The sequence below is a fragment of the Onychostoma macrolepis genome, chromosome 09, assembly GCF_012432095.1.
Source record: "Onychostoma macrolepis isolate SWU-2019 chromosome 09, ASM1243209v1, whole genome shotgun sequence".
NCBI lineage: Eukaryota > Metazoa > Chordata > Actinopteri > Cypriniformes > Cyprinidae > Onychostoma > Onychostoma macrolepis.
The window spans coordinates 25,151,194-25,176,706 of NC_081163.1; the positions used below are offsets into that span (position 1 = coordinate 25,151,194).

Genomic DNA, 25,513 nt, shown 5'->3' on the forward strand with positions numbered 1-25,513 from the left:
GTTTTGTTGATGGCTGGCGATTGTAGGAGTGTGGTTTTCTCACAACTGACTCTGATGTCCTGATTTCATTTGCTCTCTCTGTGGAGACTAAGATCTTGTAAAACACACATTTATGGTATTTGCAAAATAAGTTTTGGTGAAATGTCTTTAAAAGAAGCCTCTTACGCACACCAAGGCTACCTGTATTGATTAAAAAATATATTTAAAACAGTGGAATTTTGAAATATTACAATTTAAAATAACTGTTTTGTAATGTAATTTATTCCTGTGCAGTGTTGGGCACGTTACTTTAAAAAAGTAATTAGTTATAGTTACTAGTTACTTCTCACAAATAGTAACTGAGTTAATAACTGAGTTACATCATTATAAAAGTAACTAATTACCAGGGAAAGTAACTATTGCGTTACTTTAAAAAAAAAATTCAAATGTCAAATAACTTTGGATGCCCCCAATATTAAATATGTTAAATTAATGAAATGAACACTAAAAAGAATAAATTATTATTATAAAACATTGTACATTAATCTACACTATTTATCTACTGACACTTATTATCAGTCAGTCAAGCATTATAATATAATATTATGATAATTTAATATTATATGATGATAGAACTTTAGTAATTAGAATAACCAAGTATGAATGCAATTTGTCATCAATATAAAACGCACTAAGGAGTAATGAGCTGCTGGGTTCATGAATATTAATCACGTTGTCTGCGTTCGCTCGAATTGATTTGCTGAAATCAAAATAGGGACAATAATAGGTGAGCGCCAGCCAATGAGATTGTCGTTTGCGCATTAGTCCCGCTCACTACCAGAGAAACTGGCAGTTCTTAAAAGCTGCAGAATTCCAAAGGAACTCCGTTATTTTGACAGGAAAATACAACAAAGAATATCGTTTACATGCAGTGCATCAATTCTGCATGTTATGAAAGGCTCTCTTGCTCTGTATCTTTCTTTGCGTGCGTGTATGTGAGAGAAAGCGACGGCGAGTCGTGCACCTTCACACTAGAGTTTATGGTTCGTCAAATACAGCTACACTGTGCATCCATTCAGATGAACTGAAAAATTTAATTCTAATAATATAATATAGTAACGCCACATTTTATTGTCAGTAACGGTAACGGCGTTGTAACGGGGGGAACAGTAATTTGTTTGATTACTCGTTACTGAAAAAAATAACGCCGTTAGTAACGCCGTTTATTTATAACGCCGTTATTCCCATCACTGTTCCTGTGATGGCAAAGCATCATTACTCCAGTTTTCAGTGTAACATGATCCTTCAGAAATCATTCTAATATGCTGATTTGATGCTTAAGAAATATGTTCTTATTACTGACACAGTTGAGTACAGTTTTGCTGCTTAATAATTATTGGGTAAACTGTAAAATATTTTGTTCAGGATTCTTTCATGAATAGTTTTTCAAAATCATTGGAAACATCTTTACTGCCATTTTTTATTAATTTAATGCATCCTTACTGAATAAAAGTTTTCCTTTCTATTAGAAATCATTCTAATATGCTGATTTGGTGCTCAAGAAACATGTCTTATTAAGGGCTCAGAGCTTGCTCTTTCATATTTTCTTAATAGACTTAATGAATTTCATTGATTTAGTTCTCACTGAAGTATCAACTTTAGCAACATTTAATTGTTTCTCATGTGGACGTCTGTAAAAATACATTTACTTGGCACCTCAGTGATGAAACTTGGATTCTTATAAATATAAAACTTGGATTCGGATGGAAATTTATTCACAGTGGAGAAACCATGACATTCTGGATTTGGACGGCAATAAAATCACAGACTAACCCCTGTAAATGTTAAAAATAGCTTGCATCCCCATGATAAACATTTACCATCCGAATCTGGCTTTTGTCTAAGATTTGTCTCAAATTTCTTAGAAGAAATAAAACAGACCAAAATGAGTCCATTGTTAACATACATATTTTAGAGTGCTTATTTGTGGTTTTTATTTCATATGGAGTAGCATATGGAAATAGAAATATATTATTTGGTAGTTTTAATAACATTTTTATCTTTCTACATATTTATGTAATACATGTGTTATTACCATGTATGTAATAAATCTAATAGCTGTAGTTCTGATAAATGGTATAAATGTAAGACTCAGCCTTGCTCCTTAGCTGCTAACTGTGTGGATTTTTTGTTTGGTTAAATGTGTTACAGTAGTGTTTATACTTGACACATTCCATTTCACAGCTGTGTGTGTGTGTGTGTGTGTGTGTGTGTGTGTGTGTGTGCACACACACACGCACACGTGTGTACTGGTATATATGGTTTATGAGGGCACAAATGTGCATAATAACATGGGTACTACAATGTAAACATGGTTTATGAGGACACTTCCTGTGTCCCCGTAAAACAAAAGGCTTAAAAAACATACAAAATGGTGTTTTATGAAATTCAAAAATTGCCAGTAGTCTCTTGTAAGGGGTAGGTTTAGGTGTAGGGTTGGTGTAGGGCAATAGCACATACAGTTTGTACAGTATAAAAACCATTACGCCTATGGAGAGTTCCCGTAATCCACTTATACCAGACTGTGTGTGTGTGTGTGTGTGTGTGTGTGTGAGTGTGTGTTGAGAGTAAAAAGCGCTACATTATGTGAGCTGAGACTAACATCAGCGGTTCTTGGCTAAAAGATGTTCTCCTGCAGGCCAAACATTTACAATGTTTCACACTGGCCTGGAGAGTTTCTGCACCGTCCTACTGAAAGAGGTCACAGCACAGGCCCTCAGAAGTGCTCAGGTTTAGCAGCACTCCAGAAACACTTAATTTCAGCTGAGAAACCCATACACGCTCTTAAGATCAGTGTGAGGTGAAGGTAGACTCTGCAAATGGTTTAGACACAGAACAAACTCAACAGGCATATTATACAAGTTGAGAAGTTGTATAATATAGCTTGATAGTACACATACTGTACATATTTCATGTTTATGCTAGATAGTTTTGTGTCAGAACAAAGTATATTGATTTTATATTCCTTTAAATTTTCATGAACTGAGAAATCAAAATTACCTTGATCTTTTGTCATATAAGAGGTCATTGTACTATAAAAACATCCTGTAAGTTTCAGAACTAAAAACGTTCTTGTTAGTCTAAAAACAGCTTATATTGAAGCCAGTCTGCCAAAACAACAGCTTGTGGAATGTGCCACTTTATGACGTAATGGGCCTTTTTCACAGTCCGCGTTCGAAAACCGGAAACTTCGAGTAGTTGTGTAAAATTACTTCCGCTGTAGTATGAATGGCAATGCCTGTAGGACGGGGTTGTTGTGATTATTAATGAACAATTATAAATGTTTCATTAAAACATATTAACCACAGTTTTCAATGATTAATCGGGTATGACGGAACGAGGAAAAATGTTCTTATGATATTCCGATGCATATTTCATGATTTAAATGGGAGCATATAGGCGTATGTATGCACAATACTTCAGAGACAGACCAGCTTTTTACTTAAAAAATGCAAGAATACCATACATACATATCACATTAAAGAGCAATAAAATCGGTGTTCAAACAAGTGTTTATTATGATAGCAGCTAGTACATGCGCAATAATGAATCAAAATTAATTACTTAATTAATTAAAAATTTAATTAAAACACTGTATATTCCGAGTATTTCTCCAACAGTAACATAAGCAGCCGTGAGCAGATTCTCAGTTAAAAGAATCTATTTAACAGATGATACCCTACCATATGTGTAATCTTCCATTTTAACGTGAAACATTATGTAGCCTAAGCGTTGTAAGCATTGTCAGTGTTGTGACAGTCATGAGACAACTGATGAGAATCTGCCCGCGGCTGCTCACGTTACTGCTGGAGAAATATTGTTTTTATTATTGCACAGTGTTTACTATGGTTCTTCTCCAATCTTATCTACATAATGCTATTCAATAACTGTGCTCAAACCCGGAGGATATGTCACGTTTAAGATGGTAAAACCAGTTATTTTTGAATAAATCTGGGATGAAAAATATTAATATATTTGAAAAACTCCAATTTGATCTAATACGTGATGATTGTAGCCTATCGGAAAGTAAAGTAAGTGCACAAAAGCAACATTACTGTTTAATTTGTACAGTCGTGGTAAATGTTTTATAAGATGTATAAGCTTGTCCGCTGTGCAGTGCTAAGTTGTGGAAAAACAGTATTTGCATTGCCTTCCTTAGAGTGGATGAACTTTATTTTTAATGAAGATCCAGACTGCGTCAGTAAGAACTCGGTCCTTTGTTCACTTCATTTTAGCGCGGATTCGTTTACAAACAAGGCACAATTCGATTCGGGATTTTCAGAAAGATTGAAACTAAAAGACGATGCCATGCGACTATATTGGATCCGACAGTAATGTTGCACCACACAAGTGTGTAACTCTGAGTAATTGTTTTTATTGTGTGGTCACTATTGCGTACTGAATATTTATGTGTTTTTGACCTAAATCACAGCAGCGTCCATCTATGAAGAATGTACGCTGTCAAATGTACACAAGTGTTAGCCAATTGTAGCAGTGGGTGCTACAATCCTCAACACCTATTCAAACAGAGCGTTCTGATGAAGGGGTAAAAACATGACAGAAAATACATTTAGTAATTTAGCAGACACTTTTATCCAAAGCGACTTACAAATGAGGACAATAGAAGCAATCAAAATCAACAAAAGAGCAATGATATGCAAGTGCTATAACAAGTCTCAGTTCGCTTAACGCAGTACACGTAGCAAGGTTTTTTTGGGGGTTTTTTTATTATATAATAAATAAAAAGAAAACAGATAGAATAGAAAAAGAATAGAGCAAGCTAGTGTTAGAGGCCTTTTTTGCTTTTGTTAATTGTATAATAAATAAAAAGAAAACAAATAGATAGAATATAAAAAGATTAGAAAAGCTAGTGTTTTTCAAAAACAAAAATTAAGAATAGAATTAGAATAGAGAGAGATAGAGTTAGAGGATCAAATAAAGTTGGAAGAGATGTGTTTTTAGCCGATTCTTGAAGGTGGCTAAGGACTCGGCTGCTCGGATTGAGTTGGGCAGGCCATTCCACCAGGGGGGAACATTTCATTTAAAAGTCCGTGAAAGTGATTTTGTGGCTCTTTGGGATGGCACAATAAAGCGATGTTCACTTGCAGAACGTAAGCTTCTAGAGGGCATATAAGTCAAAAAATAAATAAATAAATTACCCTATCACTTCTAAATCATGATGTATTTGATGTAAAAATGTTGATAACATTATAAGGGGACCTCAGAGGACAGTACAAGATAAAAAAGGCAGTTCATGTAAATACACAATATATATATACATATATATATATATATATATATATATATATATATATGTGTGTGTGTGTGTGTGTGTGTGTGTGTGTGTTTGTTTGTTTGTTTGTTTGTTTGTTTGTTTGTTTATAGTTTCCAGTTGCAATGGAAATAGCCCTATATTTTTTATCTTGTTGTTCTGCTGCAATGGTCTCATAGCAATCTGAAGTGTATTCTTAATTCATAATGTGACCAGATTAACCGCAGATACAGTTACTATGGAAACCACAGGAATGGCAACATCACATTCATCACCACTGTGCTTTGTAACTGTATTAACCCTTTAAGAGAGGCAAACAAGTCATACCATGTCAACTGTGTTTGAAACCAATGTAAAGAGAAATTAACTCTTGAAGTGGCATGTAGGCTGTGTTTATTTCTATAAGGAATCCTTGCATGTCCTTGCTGTGCGGTTTGGTTTAATGTATCCATTGTGTTTAGCTTTACCCTAATGTGGGCGACTTCCTGCATTGTAAAACTTGTCGTATGCATTGCTGTTCAGAGCTCTCGTGTGTGATTCATATGAATAATATTCCTCCGTGTGTCTCGAGCCGCTGTTGGGGGAATCATCTATCATGAATATCACATCCTCCTGCGGAGCTGCTCTACGCCTGCAACATGTTAAAGCTAAACATGAGCAGCCTCCTCACGGTAGATTTGGAAAGGCCTTATTCATCATTACAGGCTCTCATTCTGCATCTGGCAGAGCTGATGTTCCCACGCTCATGGAGAACCTGGAAATGTCAGGGATTGATTGGAAATTCTTAAAACGTCATGGGAATTCTATAGCATTTTTTAAATCCTTATCAAATAATCACAAGCGTCATGGCCATTCATTGTTCAAAGGTGTAAACACTGTAAAGAGGGATCTGTGTTTATCAAACATGCCTGTGTGACTGATATTCTCCGGTCCTGTTCAGTAACAATCCATCAGCAAGATTGGCTCCATGAGTTGTTTCTCATAAGTTAATTAATTGCGAGCAAAATTAATTCAAGGCGTTTTTATTCCTCCACATGGAACAGTGAGAATGTGTTAACAGATTTTGAATGCAGCACAAAGGTAACATGAGTTTATTTACAGGGGAACCACAATAGTGGGACTCGCTGCATCAGTTGTGGAGTTTTTTTGCTGATTCTTGTTTGAAAAGAAGATGCACACAAATTGTCATGACAACAGCCAACAATGTTTTGGCAGATCTTTCTTCTCATTTATGCAAAATCAGACAAATCATCTCTGCACTGCTCATATCTAATGTTGCATGTGTTTTCCCAAAAAAGCCTGTTTGTTTGTTATTTTTATTTATGGTTGCAAACTGAAACACTTACAATACACATCTCTGAAATTAATATTTGTTCATGTAATTTGATAGCCAAATAACATATTGTCTCATGAAACTGTGTATGTTATGATATGATTGTTTGGACATTATTTGGAATTAAATGTAGGGATTATTTTGTGTGTGTGTGTGTGTGTGTGTGTGTCTTCTGCTTACCAAGGCTTCATTTATTTGACCAAAAATACAGTAAAAACAGCAATATTGTGAAACAAAGTAAAATAAGTGTTTTGTATTTGAATATATTTTGAAATGTAATTTATTCCTGTGATACAAAGCTGAATTTTCAGCATCATTACTCCAGTCTTCAGTGTCACATGATCCTTCAGAAATCAATATGCTGATTTGGTGCTCAATAAATTATCAATGATGAAAACATTTTTTTAATTTATTTGTTTATTTATTTTTACCAATACACCATTCAAATATGTGGGGTAATTAAGAATAAAAGAATCAATAAATAAAAACCATCACTGAATCAACAATGAACTGACTTTAACTGAAAGCCTGACTGTTTTTTCTATTGTCCTCTTGCATTATCCTGTTTAAGGTAGAGGTGACTTGACTTGATTTAAATGCTTAAAAAGCTTTTTATTTTATTAAATAAATACAATCTATTTAATAAAAACTATTTCCACTAAATCATAGAATGTTAGGATATTACAATGATTTCTGAAGGATCAAACCAGCAACTTTTCGTTACCTGCACTGACCTGGAAACACGACACCACACAGCACTCCAATGTTTGAGGGAATTTAGTTCTGATTTTTAATGAACTCTCTGAATCATTTCTATACTATTTAATCTTTTAAACTGAAATGTTAAAAATGGAAGCAGCATGAGAAATGAGAGCGTATATTTCCGGCTGCTTTCTAATATTGGATTCAGGACAGATTATTGTTAGATGAGCATTATAATCTGTGCAGACAGGTCACTCCATCTCTGAGCCTGTAGAAAAGTTTAGAAACTTTTTTTAGGTCTTTGCAGGAGTAAGTGTGTTTCTGTGCTTGTATATGGGTCAGGTTTTGGCTCCATTGTAGAGAATAAATGTTGATAGTTAAACAACTTAATAAAATGCTTCTGTCTCAATGAAAATGTAAATGTGCAGAAAATTGTGCATTATATTTAGGAGGAATATCATGAAGAAATACTGTCACTGAAAGCCTGTATATGTGTTAATGTGTATATATGTGTGTGTTTCAGCTGTGGACGTGGATGGAGGACCTGCAGAAGGAGCTTCTGGAAGAAGTTTGCTCTGATTCGGTGGATTCAGTTCAGGAGCTGATCAAACAGTTTCAGCAGCAGCAGACGGCCACGCTGGAGGCCACACTCAATGTCATTAAAGAGGGAGAAGACCTTATGCAACAACTCAGGTATCAACACACATATAGTTTCACTCGCAAGTTTACATTCTTACAAATACTTTTCAAAATCTCTCTTTAAAAGGCTGCATAACAGGTATTTATATATTTTCCAAAATAGACAAAATAACTTATTTTACACAAATTATCCTGTTCAAATGTTTACATACCTTTGATATGTAAACTTTAACAAACTTGGAAAGGCAACACTCAGTATCAAGAACCAAATATGTCTAAACATTTATACATAATTAAAAATCTGTAAATTCAATTATGTTTTGTCTTGTTGCATGTATGTAAATATATTTAATAGCTTCATTCATGCTTTTACATATTTATGTTACATGTACTTACTATTCAGTAAATCATGCATAATTTACAAGTAACTAAACCAAACCCTAGCACTAATATTAACCTATAAGTATTTATTTGTGTAATTACACTGTAACACTTGTAACCCAGTTTTATGACCTACTAAAGCATATACTAAAATAAAATCTGGTCACACTTTATATTAGGTGGCCTTAACTACTATGTACTTACATCAAAAAATAAGTACAATGTACTTATTGTGGTCATATTGTATTGCAAAACACTTTTGCTGCTATTGAGGTGGGACATGGGTAAGGTTAGGGACAGGTTTGGTGGTATGGGTAGGTTTAAGGGTGGGTTAGAGCCTGTCGACCCTATAGGCCGTTTGTGCAAGCGCCTTATTACAACCTATATTTACGTTTTAAAGTTAAGCGCCCTCTAGCGCACATAAAAATAATGACAGTCGTGTTGCATCTGTCGTCATGATATGACGTATGACTGTCATTACCAATCAAAATGCATGTTTATTTAAATGCAATGTGTGGACTTTTTACACCGATCTCACAGTAATTCATACATATTTTACTAGGTGGCTAATTTGTACGAATGACCACACCTAACCCTACCCCTAAACCTACCCTTACAGAAATCATGCAAAATCATGATTTTTAGTGCACATTTTATGAGCGTATGCGTTCTCTGGGATCCAACCCATGATCGCATGATCACGTAATTACATATCGTTATATAACACAATGCTCTACCAACCGAGCTACATGAATCCCGAACTATAACGCAGATAAAAGAGTACAAAACATTAATATGAAAATGACCTGTTGCCCATAGGGGCACAATTGTAGTATACGCTCTGATGGGTCGTATTTCAGAGATTTGGACAAACGACCTATACGGGCGTATTGGTTGGAGGACAGGTTGGTGGGTTAAGGTGTAAGGGATGGGTCAACAGTGTAATTATAAATGTAATTACAGAAATTAATTACAGATGTAACTACATATAGGTATTTTTAAAAATATAAGTACAATGTAAAAACATGTATGTACACAATAAGTGCATTGTACCAAATGAAAATTTAAATGTAAGTACATATGATGTTTATAAACATTAAGTTGTGTTTTTGCCAGAATATATCTTTAGAATAAGTTAATTGTAATGGTTCTAGTTTCCCCTAACCCACACACTCTTAACACAGAGATTCAGCGATGAGCAGTAATAAGATGCCTCACACCAGCTCTATCGCTCACATCGAGGGCGTCCTACAGCAGCTAGAGGAGGCCCAGGGCCACATGGAGGAGCTCTTCCATGAGAGGAAGATCAAACTCGACATCTTCCTGCAACTGCGCATCTTTGAGCAGTACACCATTGAGGTGAGGAGTGTGTGTGCATGTGTTTGCATGCTAGATTAGTTTAAATAAGTTTCTCCAGAAGTTTAATAAAAATCAACAAATAGTTATTGATCTTGAACCAAAACAACTTACTCTGAGAGAAATAAAAAAATACTATATCAGAGCATTAGAAAAAGCAAATATACTCATCCCACGAAGCATTGTGAATAATGACATTGACACAATAGAACAATTGACTGTAAATATAAAATACTTTAAATTTAAAGCCATAAAATACTCAGATATAAACAAATATATAAGTAGTTTGAGAGACTGACAGTTATAAAAAAACTGTGCTTGCAGATAATATATTAATCAAAGGGCCACTTAACTGTACTTAAAGAAATATGACTATGTTTTTTTGTTTTTTTTTTAAACACACTTAAGTATACTTGTAAAAAGTACACTATAATGTGATAATGTCAAAGTGTTTAATTGTCTCGCCTGTCCTGCAGGTAACAGCGGAGTTAGACGCGTGGAATGAGGACCTAGTTCGTCAGGTAAACGAGTTTACCACAGAAGAACCCAGTCTGGCTGAACAGAGACTCCAGCGGCACGCGGAGAGAAAACTGGCCATGAACAACATGACCTACGAGGTCATGCAGCAGGGTCAAGACCTGCATCAGTACATCATGGAGGTCCAAGCTTCAGGTGAGAGAGAGAGAGAGAGAGAGGGAGAGAGAGAAAGATGAAAAAGAGTCCAGTCGCCACTGACACTGACAGCCATTAACTCAATAGCACAAGTTGTTGTACTGTTTTGTTGGTACTCTCAGGTTCTCAACCACAGACCGCCCACAGACCAACCACAGTCTGTTCACTGACCACCCAATGTATTTTCCACACAAAAATGCCCAGGGGCTGGATTCACAAACATCTTCTTAAAAGGGATTTCTTAAGATAAATTCCAAGAAATTTGTACGAATCTTCCTAAGTTCTTCCTAAGAAAATTTGTAAAAATTCCTATAGGACATTCTCAAATATTTTATTAAAATATACTGTATATATAAGGCGCTCCACACTTAATCATGACTGTTTAGTGTTTCTTTTATTGATAACTGGTATGATTTCAGAGCACTTGTGCACATCCCTAGTCAGAGTAAAATGTATTATATATAGCTAGTGTTATGCTGTAATGCCTAATTACAACAATTAATTTGAAATAAATTCTCTAAACATCATAGGCCTATCATTGGAGACAAAGTGGAGGTTATCCTGACTTTAAGTTATTTACACTGATTTTAAAGAAGATTATTTTCAAGAAGTTTCTTTTCAAGAATTTTGGCCTAAAGAACGATCTTAAGAAAAAAGGGTCACACTTTATTTTAAGGTCCAATTCTCACTACTAACTACTAATTGTGACTTTTCCCTCAATAAACTCCTAATTCGCTGCTTATTAATAGTTAGTTGTTAAGGTAGTTGTTAAGTTTACAGTATCTCACAGAAGTGAGTACACCCCTCACATTTTTGGAAATATTTTATTATATCTTTTCATGTGACAACACTGGAGAAATGACACTTTGCTACAATGTAAAGTAGTGAGTGTACAGCTTGTATAACAGAGTAAATTTGCTGTCCTCTCAAAATAACTCAACACACAGCCATTAATGTCTAAACCGCTGGCCACAAAAGTGAGTACACCCCTAAGTGAAAATGTCCAGATTGGGCCCAAAGTGTCAATATTTTGTGTGGCCACCATTATTTTCCAGCACTGCCTTAACCTCAGTAGGTCACAGTACATGTTGGCATTCATGGTTCCCTCAATTAACTGTAGCTCCCCAGTGCCGGCAGCACTCATGCAGCCCCAGACCATGACACTCTGCTTGACTATAGGCAAGACACACTTGTCTTTGTACTCCTCACCTGGTTGCCGCCACACACGCTTGACACCATCTGAACCAAATAAGTTTATCTTGGTCTCATCAGACCACAGGACATGGTTCCAGTAATCCATGTCCTTAGTCTGCTTGTCTTCAGCAAACTGTTTGCGTGCTGGGACGACAGCCATGCAGACCAATTTGATGCAGTGTGCGGCGTATGGTCTGATCACTGACAGGCTGACCCCCCACCCCTTCAAACTCTGCAGCAATGCTGGCAGCACTCATACGTCTATTTCCCAAACACAACCTCTGGATATGACGCTGAGCATGTGCACTCAACTTCTTTGTTCAACCATGGCGAGGCCTGTTCTGAGTGGAACCTGTCCTGTTAAACCGCTGTATGGTCTTGGCCACCGTGCTGCAGCTCAGTTTCAGGGTCTTGGCAATCTTCTTATAGCCTACGCCATCTTTATGTAGAGCAACAATTCTTTTTTTCAGATCCTCAGAGTTCTTTGCCATGAGGTGCCATGTTGAACTTCCAGTGACCAGTATGAGAGAGTGAGAGCGATAACACCAAATTTAACACACCTGCTCCCCATTCACACCTGAGACCTTGTAACACTAACGAGTCACATGACACCGGGGATAGGGCTGAAACATTTAGTCGACATTATCGACAACGTCGACAATAAAAAATTGTCGACAAATATTTTTGTTGTCGAGTAATCGTTTGATCTCACATGACCTAATGCAAGAGCCTGCAATACTGCGGTTCGACCAGTGTGGCGCTGTAGCGCAATTCAGATCTCCTGGATGCAATTCAAGAGAAGAAGACACACCCGAACCTGAGCGGCGTTTGATGAATATAGAAATATATATTGCGCACTTTCCTCTCAGTAACAAATTAAACACAACAACAACTGACAGCAGTGTGAAAGCAGCAGTTAAAAATGCGTCTGATAACAACGATGTGGATGTTTGCATGAGCTCTGCAGTTCAGTAACGTAATGTTACTCCAGTAAAGTCCGGTCACATCATGTTTATTTATATAGTACTTTATGCAATAGATAGCCTTAATTCAAGCAGCTTTATGGTATTAAACATGAAAAACCAGAGTCAGTGTCGCTTTCAGTTAGAATTACAACTTGATTTTCTGAAATAAAGCAGCTCTCCAGTGTGGAGCTAGCTAATGATAAAATGTTTTTATTAGTGGGGGGAAAACATTTTTAATTAAAGTGATAGTTTGTTTTACAGAGATCAAAGCTTGATCTAGCTCAGGACTGTTTTGGTTATCATAACCCTACAAGGTAGGCTATTTTAAGACATTATGTTTTGAATAAAATAGTTTATCCAAAGCATCTCATCACTTACCTTTATTTTGATTCTTATCACTTACAAAAGAAGATGTTAGGCAGAATGATGTGTTACTTTTCCATGTAGCTAATTAAATGTAATTAGCGGAGACATGGGGTAGTCATGGCCTAATGGTTAGGGAGTTGGGCTTGTAACCTGAAGGTTACTGGTTTGATTCTCGCGCCGGCAGGAATTGAAGGTGGGGATTGTGAATGAACAGTACTTCGATACCATGACTAAGGTTCCCTTGAGCAAGGCACCAAACTCCTAATTGCTCCCCGGCAATAGCTGCCCACTGCTCCGGGTGTGTGTTCACTGTGTGTGTGTGTGTGTGTGTGTGTGTGCGCATTTGTTCACTACTCACTGCTGTGTGTGTGCACTTGGATGGATTAAATGCAGAGCACTAATTTCGAGTATGGGTCACCATACTTGACAATACATCACTAACTTAACTTAAATGGTGAGAGAGAGTGTGTGTGTCTGTCTGTGATCTCATTTTGTGTGCCAAATACATCTATTTGTATAATGAATTGGTAACACTTTAACTAATGTTAACAAATGATACCTTATTATAATGTATTAATTAACATGAATGAACAATGAACAATACATTTATTAAATTCATGTATTAATCTTTGCTAATGTTGGTTAATAAAAATACAGTTATTCATTGTTTGTTCATGTTAGTTCACAGTGCATTTACCAATGTTAAAAAACACAACTTGTGATTTTTTTTTAATGCATTAGTGAATGCTGAAATTAACACTAACCAAGATTAACTTAAGTATTGTTCATTCTTAGTTCATGTTAACTAATGTTAACCAATCAACCTTATTGTAAAGTGTTACCAATTAATTATATAATAATTGTACATTACATAATAAGCTTTTCTAAAGCTGAAGTGACCTTTATTTATGTTAGAATATGTATAACTTAATATTTTAACTAATTGCAAAAGCTGAATAATCAATCAAAGTCTACTGATTAATCAGTGAAATAATCGACTATTAGTCGATTAACCGTTCTAATAATCGTTAGATTAACCGATTATCAAAATAATCGTTTGTTGCAGCCCTAACCGGGGAGAGAAAATGGCTAATTAGGCCCAATTTGGACATTTTCACTTAGGAGTGTACTCACTTTTCTGGCCAGCGGTTTAGACATTAATGGCTGTGTGTTGAGTTATTTTGAGGGGACAGCAAATTTACACTGTTATACAAGCTGTACACTCACTACTTTACATTGTAGCAAAGTGTCATTTCTTCAGTGTTGTCACATGAAAAGATATAATAAAATATTTACAAAAATGTGAGGGATGTACTCACTTCTGTGAGATACTGTAGATATGGAGTAGAATTAAAGGATCTACTGTGAAATATGGTCCTAATGGTACTAATAAACAGCCGATATGCTGAAAATACCTTTATTTCATTTATCATTGTAGGCATAAATATAAATATAAATAGTTTTATTAGATTAGTGGTTTCAAATCAGTCTACAGTGATTTGATCAACACAGTCTCATGACAGTTTGAATTTAACTTTTCGTGAATTGGTTACAAAATTGTGCATGTTCATTTGCAAGTTTTTGTGCAAATCTGCTCACACCTCCTGAGGGTTAGGTTTAGGGGTAGACCTTCATGGTGAGGTTTTACCTAAAATTCATATGCTTTCACACAAGTCAGATCATCCAAATCTATATGAAATCACACACTCGTGCAATACTCATGAACTCTGATGAGATCGGGTTTGATCTGATGGAGATATGGATACAGAGGAGAGAGATACAGATAGAGAGGAGAGATGCACAGAGGAAGTGTCAGGTGGCAGTGCATCATTGATATATGGTGGTCCACAGAAACACAGCGAGATCAACCAATAGGATTAGTCTCCTCTGTGCTGTGATCACCGGTCCGCAGTCACATGGGCGGCACTAATGATGCTCAGTACAGCTTTCATTTAAATGTAAAGAACTGAGTTGAAATGAAATTGGACCAAATGTCACCCCTTTTTTCAGCTGTGTCTGTCTTTAACCCACATTTCTCTTCCTCTCTATGCTTATCTTCATACCGTCCCGACTTTCAGCACTGTGTCTCACAGATATTTTTAACACTGGAAACAGACTTCCTCTCCTCAAACTGCTGACCCAACTCTCACCCCCCTCTCTCTCACATATGGGTCTTGGCTTAGGACACGCTCTTCTGTCCAGGCTTTGGACGCCGTCTGTTCCAGACATTACTGTGACAATCTCTCACACATGCCTGTGTGTCCGATGGGTGTGTCTGATTCTGCTGCTGGGACAACAATTACAATCACCGAATTAAGCTTTACTGGATGCTCTATATGCATATCAGTTGTGATTTATCAACTGTGATTCATTCAGTCAGTCATTCATTCATTCTTAATTACTTAAACTAAATTTCCCAACTGTAGTTCTAGTAAGAAGTATTATTAGAAATTAAAAATATAATTAGAAATCAAATTCAGTCAATTAATATATTTGAATTATTCTTTTAGTGAAGTATATGAAAAATAAAACTAATTAGCCTATTCTGTCAAATAGATAGATAGACAGACAGACAGACAGACTGATTGATTGATTGATTGATTGATTGATTGATTGATTGATTGATTAGTAGTAGTAGTAGTAGTAATTATAATAATAAGAATTAGCCAATTCATATTTTACCTCGATATCTAAATAAAAGAAAGCAAAATATATATATTAAAATGCCCCTATTATGGATTTTTTGAAAATGACCTTTTATGCGGTGTGTAACAGAGCTCTAAGTGAATTAAAACATCCTGCAAAGTTTTAAATCTGAAAGTGCACAGTGTATAAAGTTATTGTCTCTGAAAAGAAAGAGTCGACTCTGAATCATTGAAACGAGACATTTTTAAAACGAATCCCAAGCCGTTTCATGTTGACGTCAACATGAAATATTAGCATATTGCCCGCCCACTTGTTGGTCTTTTCGTGTTGGTCTGAATGAAAATGCAAATTCATTCTTTGCCACTAGGTGCCGCTTTTGGAGCGGTAAAAACAGCGGTTTCCCTGGTAACGGCTGTACACAAAGCAGCACTGAGCTTACAAACACTGCTTTATCAGGCATTACTGCTTTTATACAGGCCAATCACTGCAGATTAGCGTAACCCCACGCAAAGGAGGGGTTTGGAAAAATTAATCGTTGAGCGAATCGTTTGGGCTTACAAACACTGAGCAAATAAGGTAAAAATAAATGCATATTATTAGAAAATGAAAGTGTTTTTTGACCTTGCATGCATGTCAACCTGTTGTTGGGGACTTTCATAACCCATAATAGGGGCACTCTAAGAAAAATGAGACCATGTTCAGACAATAGAGTATGTATCTATGTATGTATGTGTTCATTCAATCTTTCATTCATTCATCCATTCATTTCTGATAACTTCAACTTTAGTTCTAGTAAGAAGTATTATTAGAAATTGCAAATTTAAACTTAAAAATCAATAAAAATGTAGCAAATTAATTCATTTGGATTATTCTTTCAGTGAACTATATGGGGAATAAATAAAAAAAAAATAATTAGCCTACTCTGTCTTAAAAATAATAATAATAATAATAATAATTTAAATATAAATAAATAATAATAGTAGTAGTCGAATTAGTAGTAGTAGCAATAGTAATAGGTAGTAGTAGTAGTAGTAGTAGTAGTAGTAAGCCAGTTCATATTTTACATCAATATCTAAAGAAAGAAGAGCAAAATACAACAACAAAAAGTTAGATTAAGAAAACTATGTTCAGACAATGGAGTGAGTATTTATGTATGTATGTATGTATGTATGTATTTGATTGATTGTTTATTTTTAATAATATTTATGCACATTTAACTCTGATCATATATTTAATAATTTGTTGTTCATTGCCTGGTACACTTGATTCTAAATGATCAGTTGCAGCATTCCATGAACAAATATGTTTTTAGATGTATATGTATTAACTAAACTGTATATTTTTGTTCTAGGTTATCCTCACATCCCTCTATCACTTCACACATTTTGAGTTTTATTTTGCTGACTGTACATTATTCCTAGATTAAATTTGCCTTGAATGTGAATCTATGATATAGTGAAGTAGTTCTGAATGAGGAGAGCTGTTTTGTAGTGGATTTGAACTAGCTTCCATACTGCCACCCAATGGTGATGAGCTGTAAACGTGTTCTTTCAGACAATGATTCTGCAGGAATATAAATAGAAGTGTGTATTTGTGTGTGATATGCAGGTATTGAGTTGACCGGTGAGAAGGAGGTGGATCTGGCCACTCAAGTTCAGGAGCTGTTGGAGTTTCTTAATGAGAAACAGCATGAACTGGATGTGAGTGCTGAACACACACAGAAACGCCTGGAGCAGTGTGTGCAGCTGCGCCACCTACAGGCTGAGGTTAAACAGGTAACACACACAGAATACTCAACTTAGTGGCTCATCATAAACTTTAGAAATGAGACAGAAGTCATACACAGTCAGTAACTTCTATAGCAACTCACTATATACATTCTCCAGCTCTCCAGTCTATTTGTCCATCTGCTTATCCATCTCAGGGCCAAAAGTGAAACTTTATCAATGAAAAATGTTTCCTGCTGTTTGGCTACTCAAAGTTATATTTATTGTTCTGTTTTCTTCATATTCTTAGTGCAGTCTTGGGATAAAGATCAGGCAGATGTTCAGAGCCACAGCTGAAATGATTCCCCAAAGATATATTCCATTTAGCATACTGTCCATAATATATACTGTAGCAGTGTTTCCCAACCCTGATTGGTAGCGACTCCAAGACCTGAAATGTGTGTCTTAGATAAGAGAGACATTTGAAATGTGAATTTTTGCTGGTGCTCCAGGACCAGGGTTGGGTAACACAACCATAAAGTATACAAAGTTTTGTCCAATGCAAAACTGCTACAGTAATTCTTAAATGTATGAACATAAATGTTAAGTATTTTTTTATAGTTATTTTTTTTTAATTATTATTATAATTATTTAGCTGGATATTTTGAGATTTTTGCTATTTTCTTCCAGACTAGTGGATGGAAAACATCCAAAATACACATGTATGTGTAAAATAACTGTTTTCTATTTTAATATATTTTGCAATTTAATTTATTCCAATGATGGGAAAGCTGAATTAGTGCTCAGTTTTTAAATGATTGATTGATTGATTGATTGATTGATTGATTGATTGATTGATTGATTGATTGATTGATTGATTGATTGATTGATTGATTGATTGATTGATTGATTGATTGATTGATTGATTGAACATGCTTGTTGAAATCATGATACTCTTTCAGGATTATTTAATGAATAGAAAGTTCAAAAACAGCATTTATTTGTAATTTTTTTGTAAATACTCATTTAAAGTAACAAGTCTTTACTGTCACTTTTAATCAGTTTAATCTGCCCCTTGCTTAATAAATAAATACATACTGTACACATATACATACATAATCAATCGTACTGACCCCACACTTTTGGACAGTAGTGTATGTGTGTTTTCCCTTTACCCAGAATGCCACAGCTCTTTAAAGAGGACTCACCCTCACTGATCCATTCATCAAAAATAACAAAATATTGGTTGTCTGAGGTTGCTCTCTCCTCTCTCACACTCTTGATGTATCATAGTGCTGGGCTCTCGTGTGACTCTCTGTTGGCTCTGTCACTGGCGGTTCCTCTGATTGATAATCAATAGAGAGAGATTCAGTGTGGCTCTCAAAGCTAATCTCAATCAGAGGACCAAAGTGCTGTCACCAGGGACAGCCTTAAAATGTCTGCCACTACACGAGCGCTAATGGAGAGAAATGAGCAGAGAGAGTTATGAGTTCTGCTCAATCTCCTCGGGATATCAGTCCACACTGAGAGCGACATATTCAGATATTCAAGACTGACCGCTTGAAGATACGAAGATCAGATAGATAGACAGACAGACAGACAGACAGACAGATAGATAGACAGATAGATAGATAGATAGATAGATAGATAGATAGATAGATAGATAGATAGATAGATAGATAGATAGATAGATAGATAGATAGATAGATAGATAGATGGATGGATTAGAAAATACTACATGCGAAGTACTTTAAGAATGTACTTTATGCAAAGTAGTGTGTAGTGTGTTATTTGACATTATATTTAAAGTTTATATATTTTAAATATACCAAATTGCAACTTCATCATTACAAATGCGCAATTACAAATATGTTTAAATTGACGTTAAAATATATTTAGTTAACCTTAAATGTTTTTCAGTACATTCAGCAGTACACAGCCGTATTTCAGAGAAATTCAATGTAATAATGATGCAATTGTATATAAAGACTTACTTGTACTTGTACATGTACTTAAGTCCTACTTAGGTGGGTCAAAAAAACATGTTCAGCTCATTGCATTTAATTTAAATGTAAACTGTAATACATTTTAATTTTATTGATTACATTTACTGTAATTCACATGCAAGTATATTCTTAGTATATTTTATTATTTAAAGTATATTATTTCCGTACTAAGTACTCTTTTTAAAAGTATGCTTAAGTGTAATTATTTTTAACAAAGATTTATTGAAGATGTATTGAATAAGGTCATATTTATATTGTGTGCTGTGTTTCAGTGCTAAAGTTGTGTGTGTTGTATTGTGTGTTGTTTAGGTTCTGGGTTGGATTCGTAATGGTGAGTCTATGTTGGATGCCAGTATGGCGAACGCAAGTTCACTGTCAGAGGCCGAACAACTACAGAGAGAACACGAACAGTTCCAACTCGCGATAGAGGTAAACACACACACACACACACACACACACACACACAGGCTCTATCCCTCACTATCTCTGTTTCTCTCTTTGTACATTCTGAACATTTTTGTACAACTTTTATCTGTGAGACATCTATAGTAACAGTACTTCAGCCCTGACCTTTACATAGATGAGTAATGTCCATTCCCCCATCTCTTTCTCTCTCTCTCTCTCTTTCAATCTCTCTTGTTCTTTTTTAAAGGTCATATAAAGGAAAAAGAAAAACAGGAGTAGTTTGACATGCTGTAGACATACTCAAAAATGCACAAAAAATCCCTCGCCAGTCCAAAAAAACCATCTATGGAGTCTAAAATGTTCAGAAATCACATTCACATTTACATATCAGCATCTATCAACATAAAATGTGCCTGCATTTTATGTTGATATATTATAATATCACATCTCCTCTCTTCAGTTTTAGTCAAAAACCTTCCTACTCCATGCTCTCAGCATACAGTTTAACACTGAGGGATGTATGGAAGTGATTACTCTGAGGATATTCTAAACAGATCCAGCAGGAATTGTCCATTCATAAAATTTCACTCAGGGATCATAACATTCTCCTGAAGGATTTATGACCCACAGACAGTCTAGAGCCGCTCCGCTGTTTTTACTGCAATTCACGGCTTTTTCTTTTGAGAGCACTGTATAAACTTGGTGATATAAGGGCAGATTCTGGCAGACAATATTCACTCTCAACAGTTTTAGTGTTAAGATTTTTTCAAGCAAAGCAAAGGAATGACTCATGCTTTCTGCTATCAGTCTGTCTCTCAGTACAGTAGTCATGTCATTTATCACAGGACTTGGCAGCGGTCTCTATTTCCTGCTTTGGACGAGGTTCTACCTGCGCAACTCTGCTAGTAAATGTCCATAGCTGACTATTAAAGTTAGATTTATATTTTCCTTCATCATGATAATGCCAGCAGACAAAACACAGGCCAGCGTTTGACTGTAGAAAACCTAAAGCTGTCAGCGGTCTGGAGTAGGAGGGCCGCTGGATGATGTCCCATAAAAGATGCTCAAATGATATACTCTAATAGTTGTTTACTTTTAATTATCTGTCTCCTTTAATGCTTGTGATTAAAGAGTTAATTCAATTTTATTTATGTCAACTATTGTATAAAAAATGATTGTATTGCTGCCTTAATTGGCTAGAAATAAAAAATTAAAAAAGGTTATCACACACAGAATTACTAGAGGCAACAGCAATAATCAAAAGATGAACATTTATTATTAAGCAAGAACACATGGACAAAATACAAGACAAATTTAATTTATTTGGGTGAATACAGCATAATTTACAATATTACGTACATTTAAATTCGTTCAACAAGCATTTTAGAAATAAAAAAAAAACATTTAAAAGTAGCATTTTAATTTAAGTGTATTCAACTGTCAACAATAAAATGTAACCTTTATTTCGCTGAAGAAGTGCACCAAATCGGCAGCGCTGAGAACCGCTCTCTCCTGTAGTGGACTCAGAAAGCCCGTGCTCTGACTGTAACTCAGCAGCTGGGTTGTTTCGCCAGAGACAGGCTCAACCCAGCGGTTGGGCAGAAAAAAATAACCCAGCATTAAAAGTGACCCAGCAACTTAGTTACAGAAAAACTACCCAGCACCTGGGTAAAAATATTAAAAACAACCCAATAAAATGACCCAACAAGCTGAACCCAGCATTTGGGTTACAGTTTTTTACAATCATTTTTGCACTAATAACATAACCTTCATGTCAATTTTCAAAACTCTAGACACAAAACTCAAAACAGTCATTATTTGTATAACACAGGCTGTCCAATGTTCATAACTTTGCATATTGCGTTCATATCTTTAAAGAAGCCTTGCATTTGCAGAAGCATTGGTTCAAAATAGTCATTTATTATGAAATATCATAGGAACATTACTTTACATCACCCAACACACAAGATACCCATAGTTGCAATGTGTAGTTGTTAGTACAATCATTAAATATAGTTTTTCAAAACATATTATGCAGCTTTCATTATGGTTCTACACATTCACACATCATTGTAATAGACTAGAGAGAAAAGTACAGACACTGGAATCATTAAACAAAATTAGAAAATTATTGATGAAATAATCAACTCACAACAGGTTTTTCCAAAAAAAAAAAATAATAATAATAATAAAGATAAAACTACAGTAGGCCTACAGTAAAATGTAAACTGGAGTTGTTTTTATCAACCCTGTCTTGTGAATTTGGCCACAGATTCTTATCCACATCATAATGGATGTTTTCATTAGCTGAAGATCTTGGAAAAAATCTTCCTGCATGGCAAATACAGGCCTGACATTGGTCTCCTCCTGTGATGCCATTGCACACAGCATCCATGGCCTGGAGAAGAGTGGCTTATTAGTGAGGAGCCTATTGTGAACCTTCCACCTCCATGTGGAGAAAAAAACTCCTCAGTCAGGTTACAGTAAGGAAACGGGAGTATGGGGGTACAAGGTGATAAACTGTGGATGAGCCTGAAACTGTGATTTCTCTCAGTCAAAATCACATTCAGTGGGGGGTGGTCGGGCCCCACAGAGAACATCGTTCTGGGTCCCTCTCAACCGCTGGGCTCTCAACCTCTCCTCCATCTCTTGGCAGGGTTAAAGCCTGCCTCATCCAAAAATATGAATGGTTTTCATCAGCTTCCAGCTCTATCACCTTTTTTTTTCTCCCAACAACAGGCATCTTGAAACTGATCATACCTGAACATACTCTGTCCTCAGTTGCTTCACTTACGTAATGTTTTTCATAATTTTCCATATGCTTTAAGAGTAATGCAACAGTTACGTAGCACTTTGAGCAGTTGTAGCAATTGATAATTAGATCATTATAATGAAATGAATAAACACTCTATTCAGATGTAATGCGTAAGTTGCATTTTGAAATAGTAATACTTTGATGTTAAGTTGTCATTTTGAACCAGTGATTTTGAAAAGTGTTTTGAAAAACGTGCATTTTGATCATCAGTTGTGAATTATGTGTCTACAGTTTTGAAAAAAAATCACATTAAGGTTCTGTTAATAGTGCAAACATTATTGTAAAAAACTGTAAAAAAAAAAAAAACTAAAGTAATGTTTCTATGATATTTCATGATAAATTAGTTATTTGAACCAATAATTCTGCAAATGCAAGGCTTCTTTAAAGATACGTATGTATGCAACATGCAAAGTTTTGAACATTGGACAGCCATAATGACTGTTTTGACTTTTGTGTCTAGAGTTTTTAAAAATGACTTCAAGGTTCTGAAATTGGTAAAAACTGTAAATGTAATACAGTGGAAAGTACAATATTTTGTTTTGTTTGGTAAAAGTTACCCCCCCCCCCCCAAAAAAAAACTGATAAAGTACAGATACTTTATCTAAATGTATGCAAAAAAACTTCATTACGGACCACCACTGTATGATAGTGGTTTGGTTAGTGCCATAGTTACTGTTTGTTGATTTTGCTGTCGACCTCCGGGCTAAGGTATATTTAACTTGCTGTTCTCTCTCTCTCTTCTCTCCCTGTAGTCTTTGTTCCACGCCAACTCTCTTCAGAAGACTCATCAGAGCGCACTGCAGGTGCAGCAGAAGGCAGAGATCATGTTACAGGCTGGACACTTTGACCCTGAGGCCATCCGCAGCTGTGCTGAGAAGGTGGCAGTACACTGGCAACAGCTCATGCTGAAGATGGAAGACAGACTCAAGCTGGTCAACGCCTCCGTGGCCTTCTACAAGACGTCAGAACAGGTGCTGAGAAACACACACATATCAGCTGATCCTCCTGGCTTCTGCATCACTTCACCATGGCTGATACAACCCTAGAAGACTTACAGTACAACAAAAGACAGCCAGGTGTCCCAAGATTAGTTTCAGTGGCACATTACCAATGTGAAAAAATGCATGCTTTATTGTGTTGAATGTGCACTTGTAGTGTAAAGCACGTGTAAAGTACTTGATTAGAATTTTAACTGTAGCATATTATTTGATATTATATTTAAATGTAATATATTTTATATGTAATATACAGTGGTGGCCAAAATTATTAGAACACTAGTATTTTCACCAGCTAAAAAATGATTTTAAGTCAGTTATTTCTATCTTTTGCTGTAGTGTGTCAGTAGGAAATATCCGGAAGAACTGTGGCAACATCTCCAAGATGCTTCATTATTTTTACACAAGTGCCTAAAACAGTACTATAGCTTTGCAGATAGGTTTCCTGAAGCATCTTGGAGACGTTACCACAGTTCTTCTGGATTTAGTCTGTCTCAGTTTGTTCTGTTTCTTCATGGCATTCCAGATGGACTGGATGATGATGAGATTAGATCTCTGTGTGGAGCACTGGCTGTTGTCAGACAAAAATCTCACATGATTATTACAATTAATGGCAAAATGAAATGTAAATTTGCTACTGACACACTACAACAAAAGATATAAATAACTGACTTAAAATAACTTTTTAGCTGGTGAAAATACTAGTGTTCTAATCATTTTGGCCACCACTGTAAATCTTCATCATTGTCATTACATAATATGTAATATAAGTAATGTAAGTATGTCATGTAAATATATTTAAGTACATGGTATGCAAGTTTAGTCACATTAGATTATTTGGTAACACTTTAGAATAGGGAACACTTATTCACTATTAACTATGACTTTTCCCTCAATAAATTCCTAATTGGCTGCTTATTAATAGTTAGTAAGGTAGTTGTTAATTTTAGGTATTGGGTAGGAATAGGGATGTAGAATAAGGTCATATAGAATAAGGCATTAATATGTGCTTAATTAGTACTAATAAATGGCTAATATTGTAGTAATATGCATGCTAATAAGCAACTAGTTAAGAGACCCTAAAATAAAGTGTTACCGATTATTATTTTAGCTTTATGCATTTTAAATGATTATTCATACCTTTTGGCCTTACACCTTAATCAGACAATGCAATTATGCAATTACAAATGTACAATGTAGATGCACTGAAGTCCTACTAAAGTAGGCATTTCAGTAAAGTTCAACTTATTTGATTTCACATAAATTTTAGCTATAATACATTTTAATGTAATTGTAAATAACATGCAATTAAGGGCCAGTTTTACTAAACAGGGCAAATTAGTACGAGAGTGCAATTCCAAAATAGTGCAGATGAGTGTGGAAATTTCTGCGGGTGATTTACTAACAACGCGCAAATTAAAGAACACAGACGCAACATCTCATTTACATATCGACCAACGCAATGTACCAAACGCAGCGTCAATTAGCATAGTCGCAAATAAAGAATAAAGAAATAAAGAAGCCACAGTACGTTGAAAAGAACCGGAGGCCAAAAAAATGAAGGTTTGCTAGAAGTTTTGATAGACCTGATATTGCGTGACTCCTAGTTGAGGGTTCCAAGTTGTCTTTTATTTCCTGAAAAAATTAAAAATAGCATGGCTTGGCAAACGATATGTTTGGACAATGTGTTCTTCTTGCTTTCTAAATAAATTAATACATGTGAAAAAAATCCTCTACCTTCTACCACATGCTCTCTGTTTGCTGCAGTGCCTCTCCTAGCAACAATAATTGCAGCCATTTCAAACGCAAAATAGTTTAAGACATGCTTTATTTGACCATTAAATAATGGCACAAATACCAGTAATTTGACGAGCGCAAACGTTAGTTAAACGCGTTGTGTGATTCATTTGAATACTCTCCTCCCATAACTTTTGTGTCTGAAAGGGAAACTCCTAGAAATGCATATTCAATAAGGTCAGGTGCAAAAATGACTGTGTCCACGCCTTTTCAGCACTAATTCG

General features: G+C 35.5%; 1 protein-coding gene across 4 annotated transcripts in view; it reads left to right on the forward strand.

Moving 5' to 3' along the window:
- The window catches only part of kalrna (kalirin RhoGEF kinase a), a 259,304-nt gene that overhangs the window by 146,853 nt on the left and 86,938 nt on the right, over positions 1-25,513 (forward strand). For all 4 annotated transcript variants that reach the window (XM_058786373.1, XM_058786375.1, XM_058786377.1 and 1 more), the window contains 6 exons: positions 7,870-8,039; positions 9,551-9,725; positions 10,199-10,394; positions 17,174-17,340; positions 19,587-19,706; positions 23,250-23,468. In XM_058786373.1, coding sequence (XP_058642356.1) covers positions 7,870-8,039; positions 9,551-9,725; positions 10,199-10,394; positions 17,174-17,340; positions 19,587-19,706; positions 23,250-23,468 — 1,047 coding nt within the window. The remainder of the gene's footprint in view (positions 1-7,869; positions 8,040-9,550; positions 9,726-10,198; positions 10,395-17,173; positions 17,341-19,586; positions 19,707-23,249; positions 23,469-25,513) is intronic.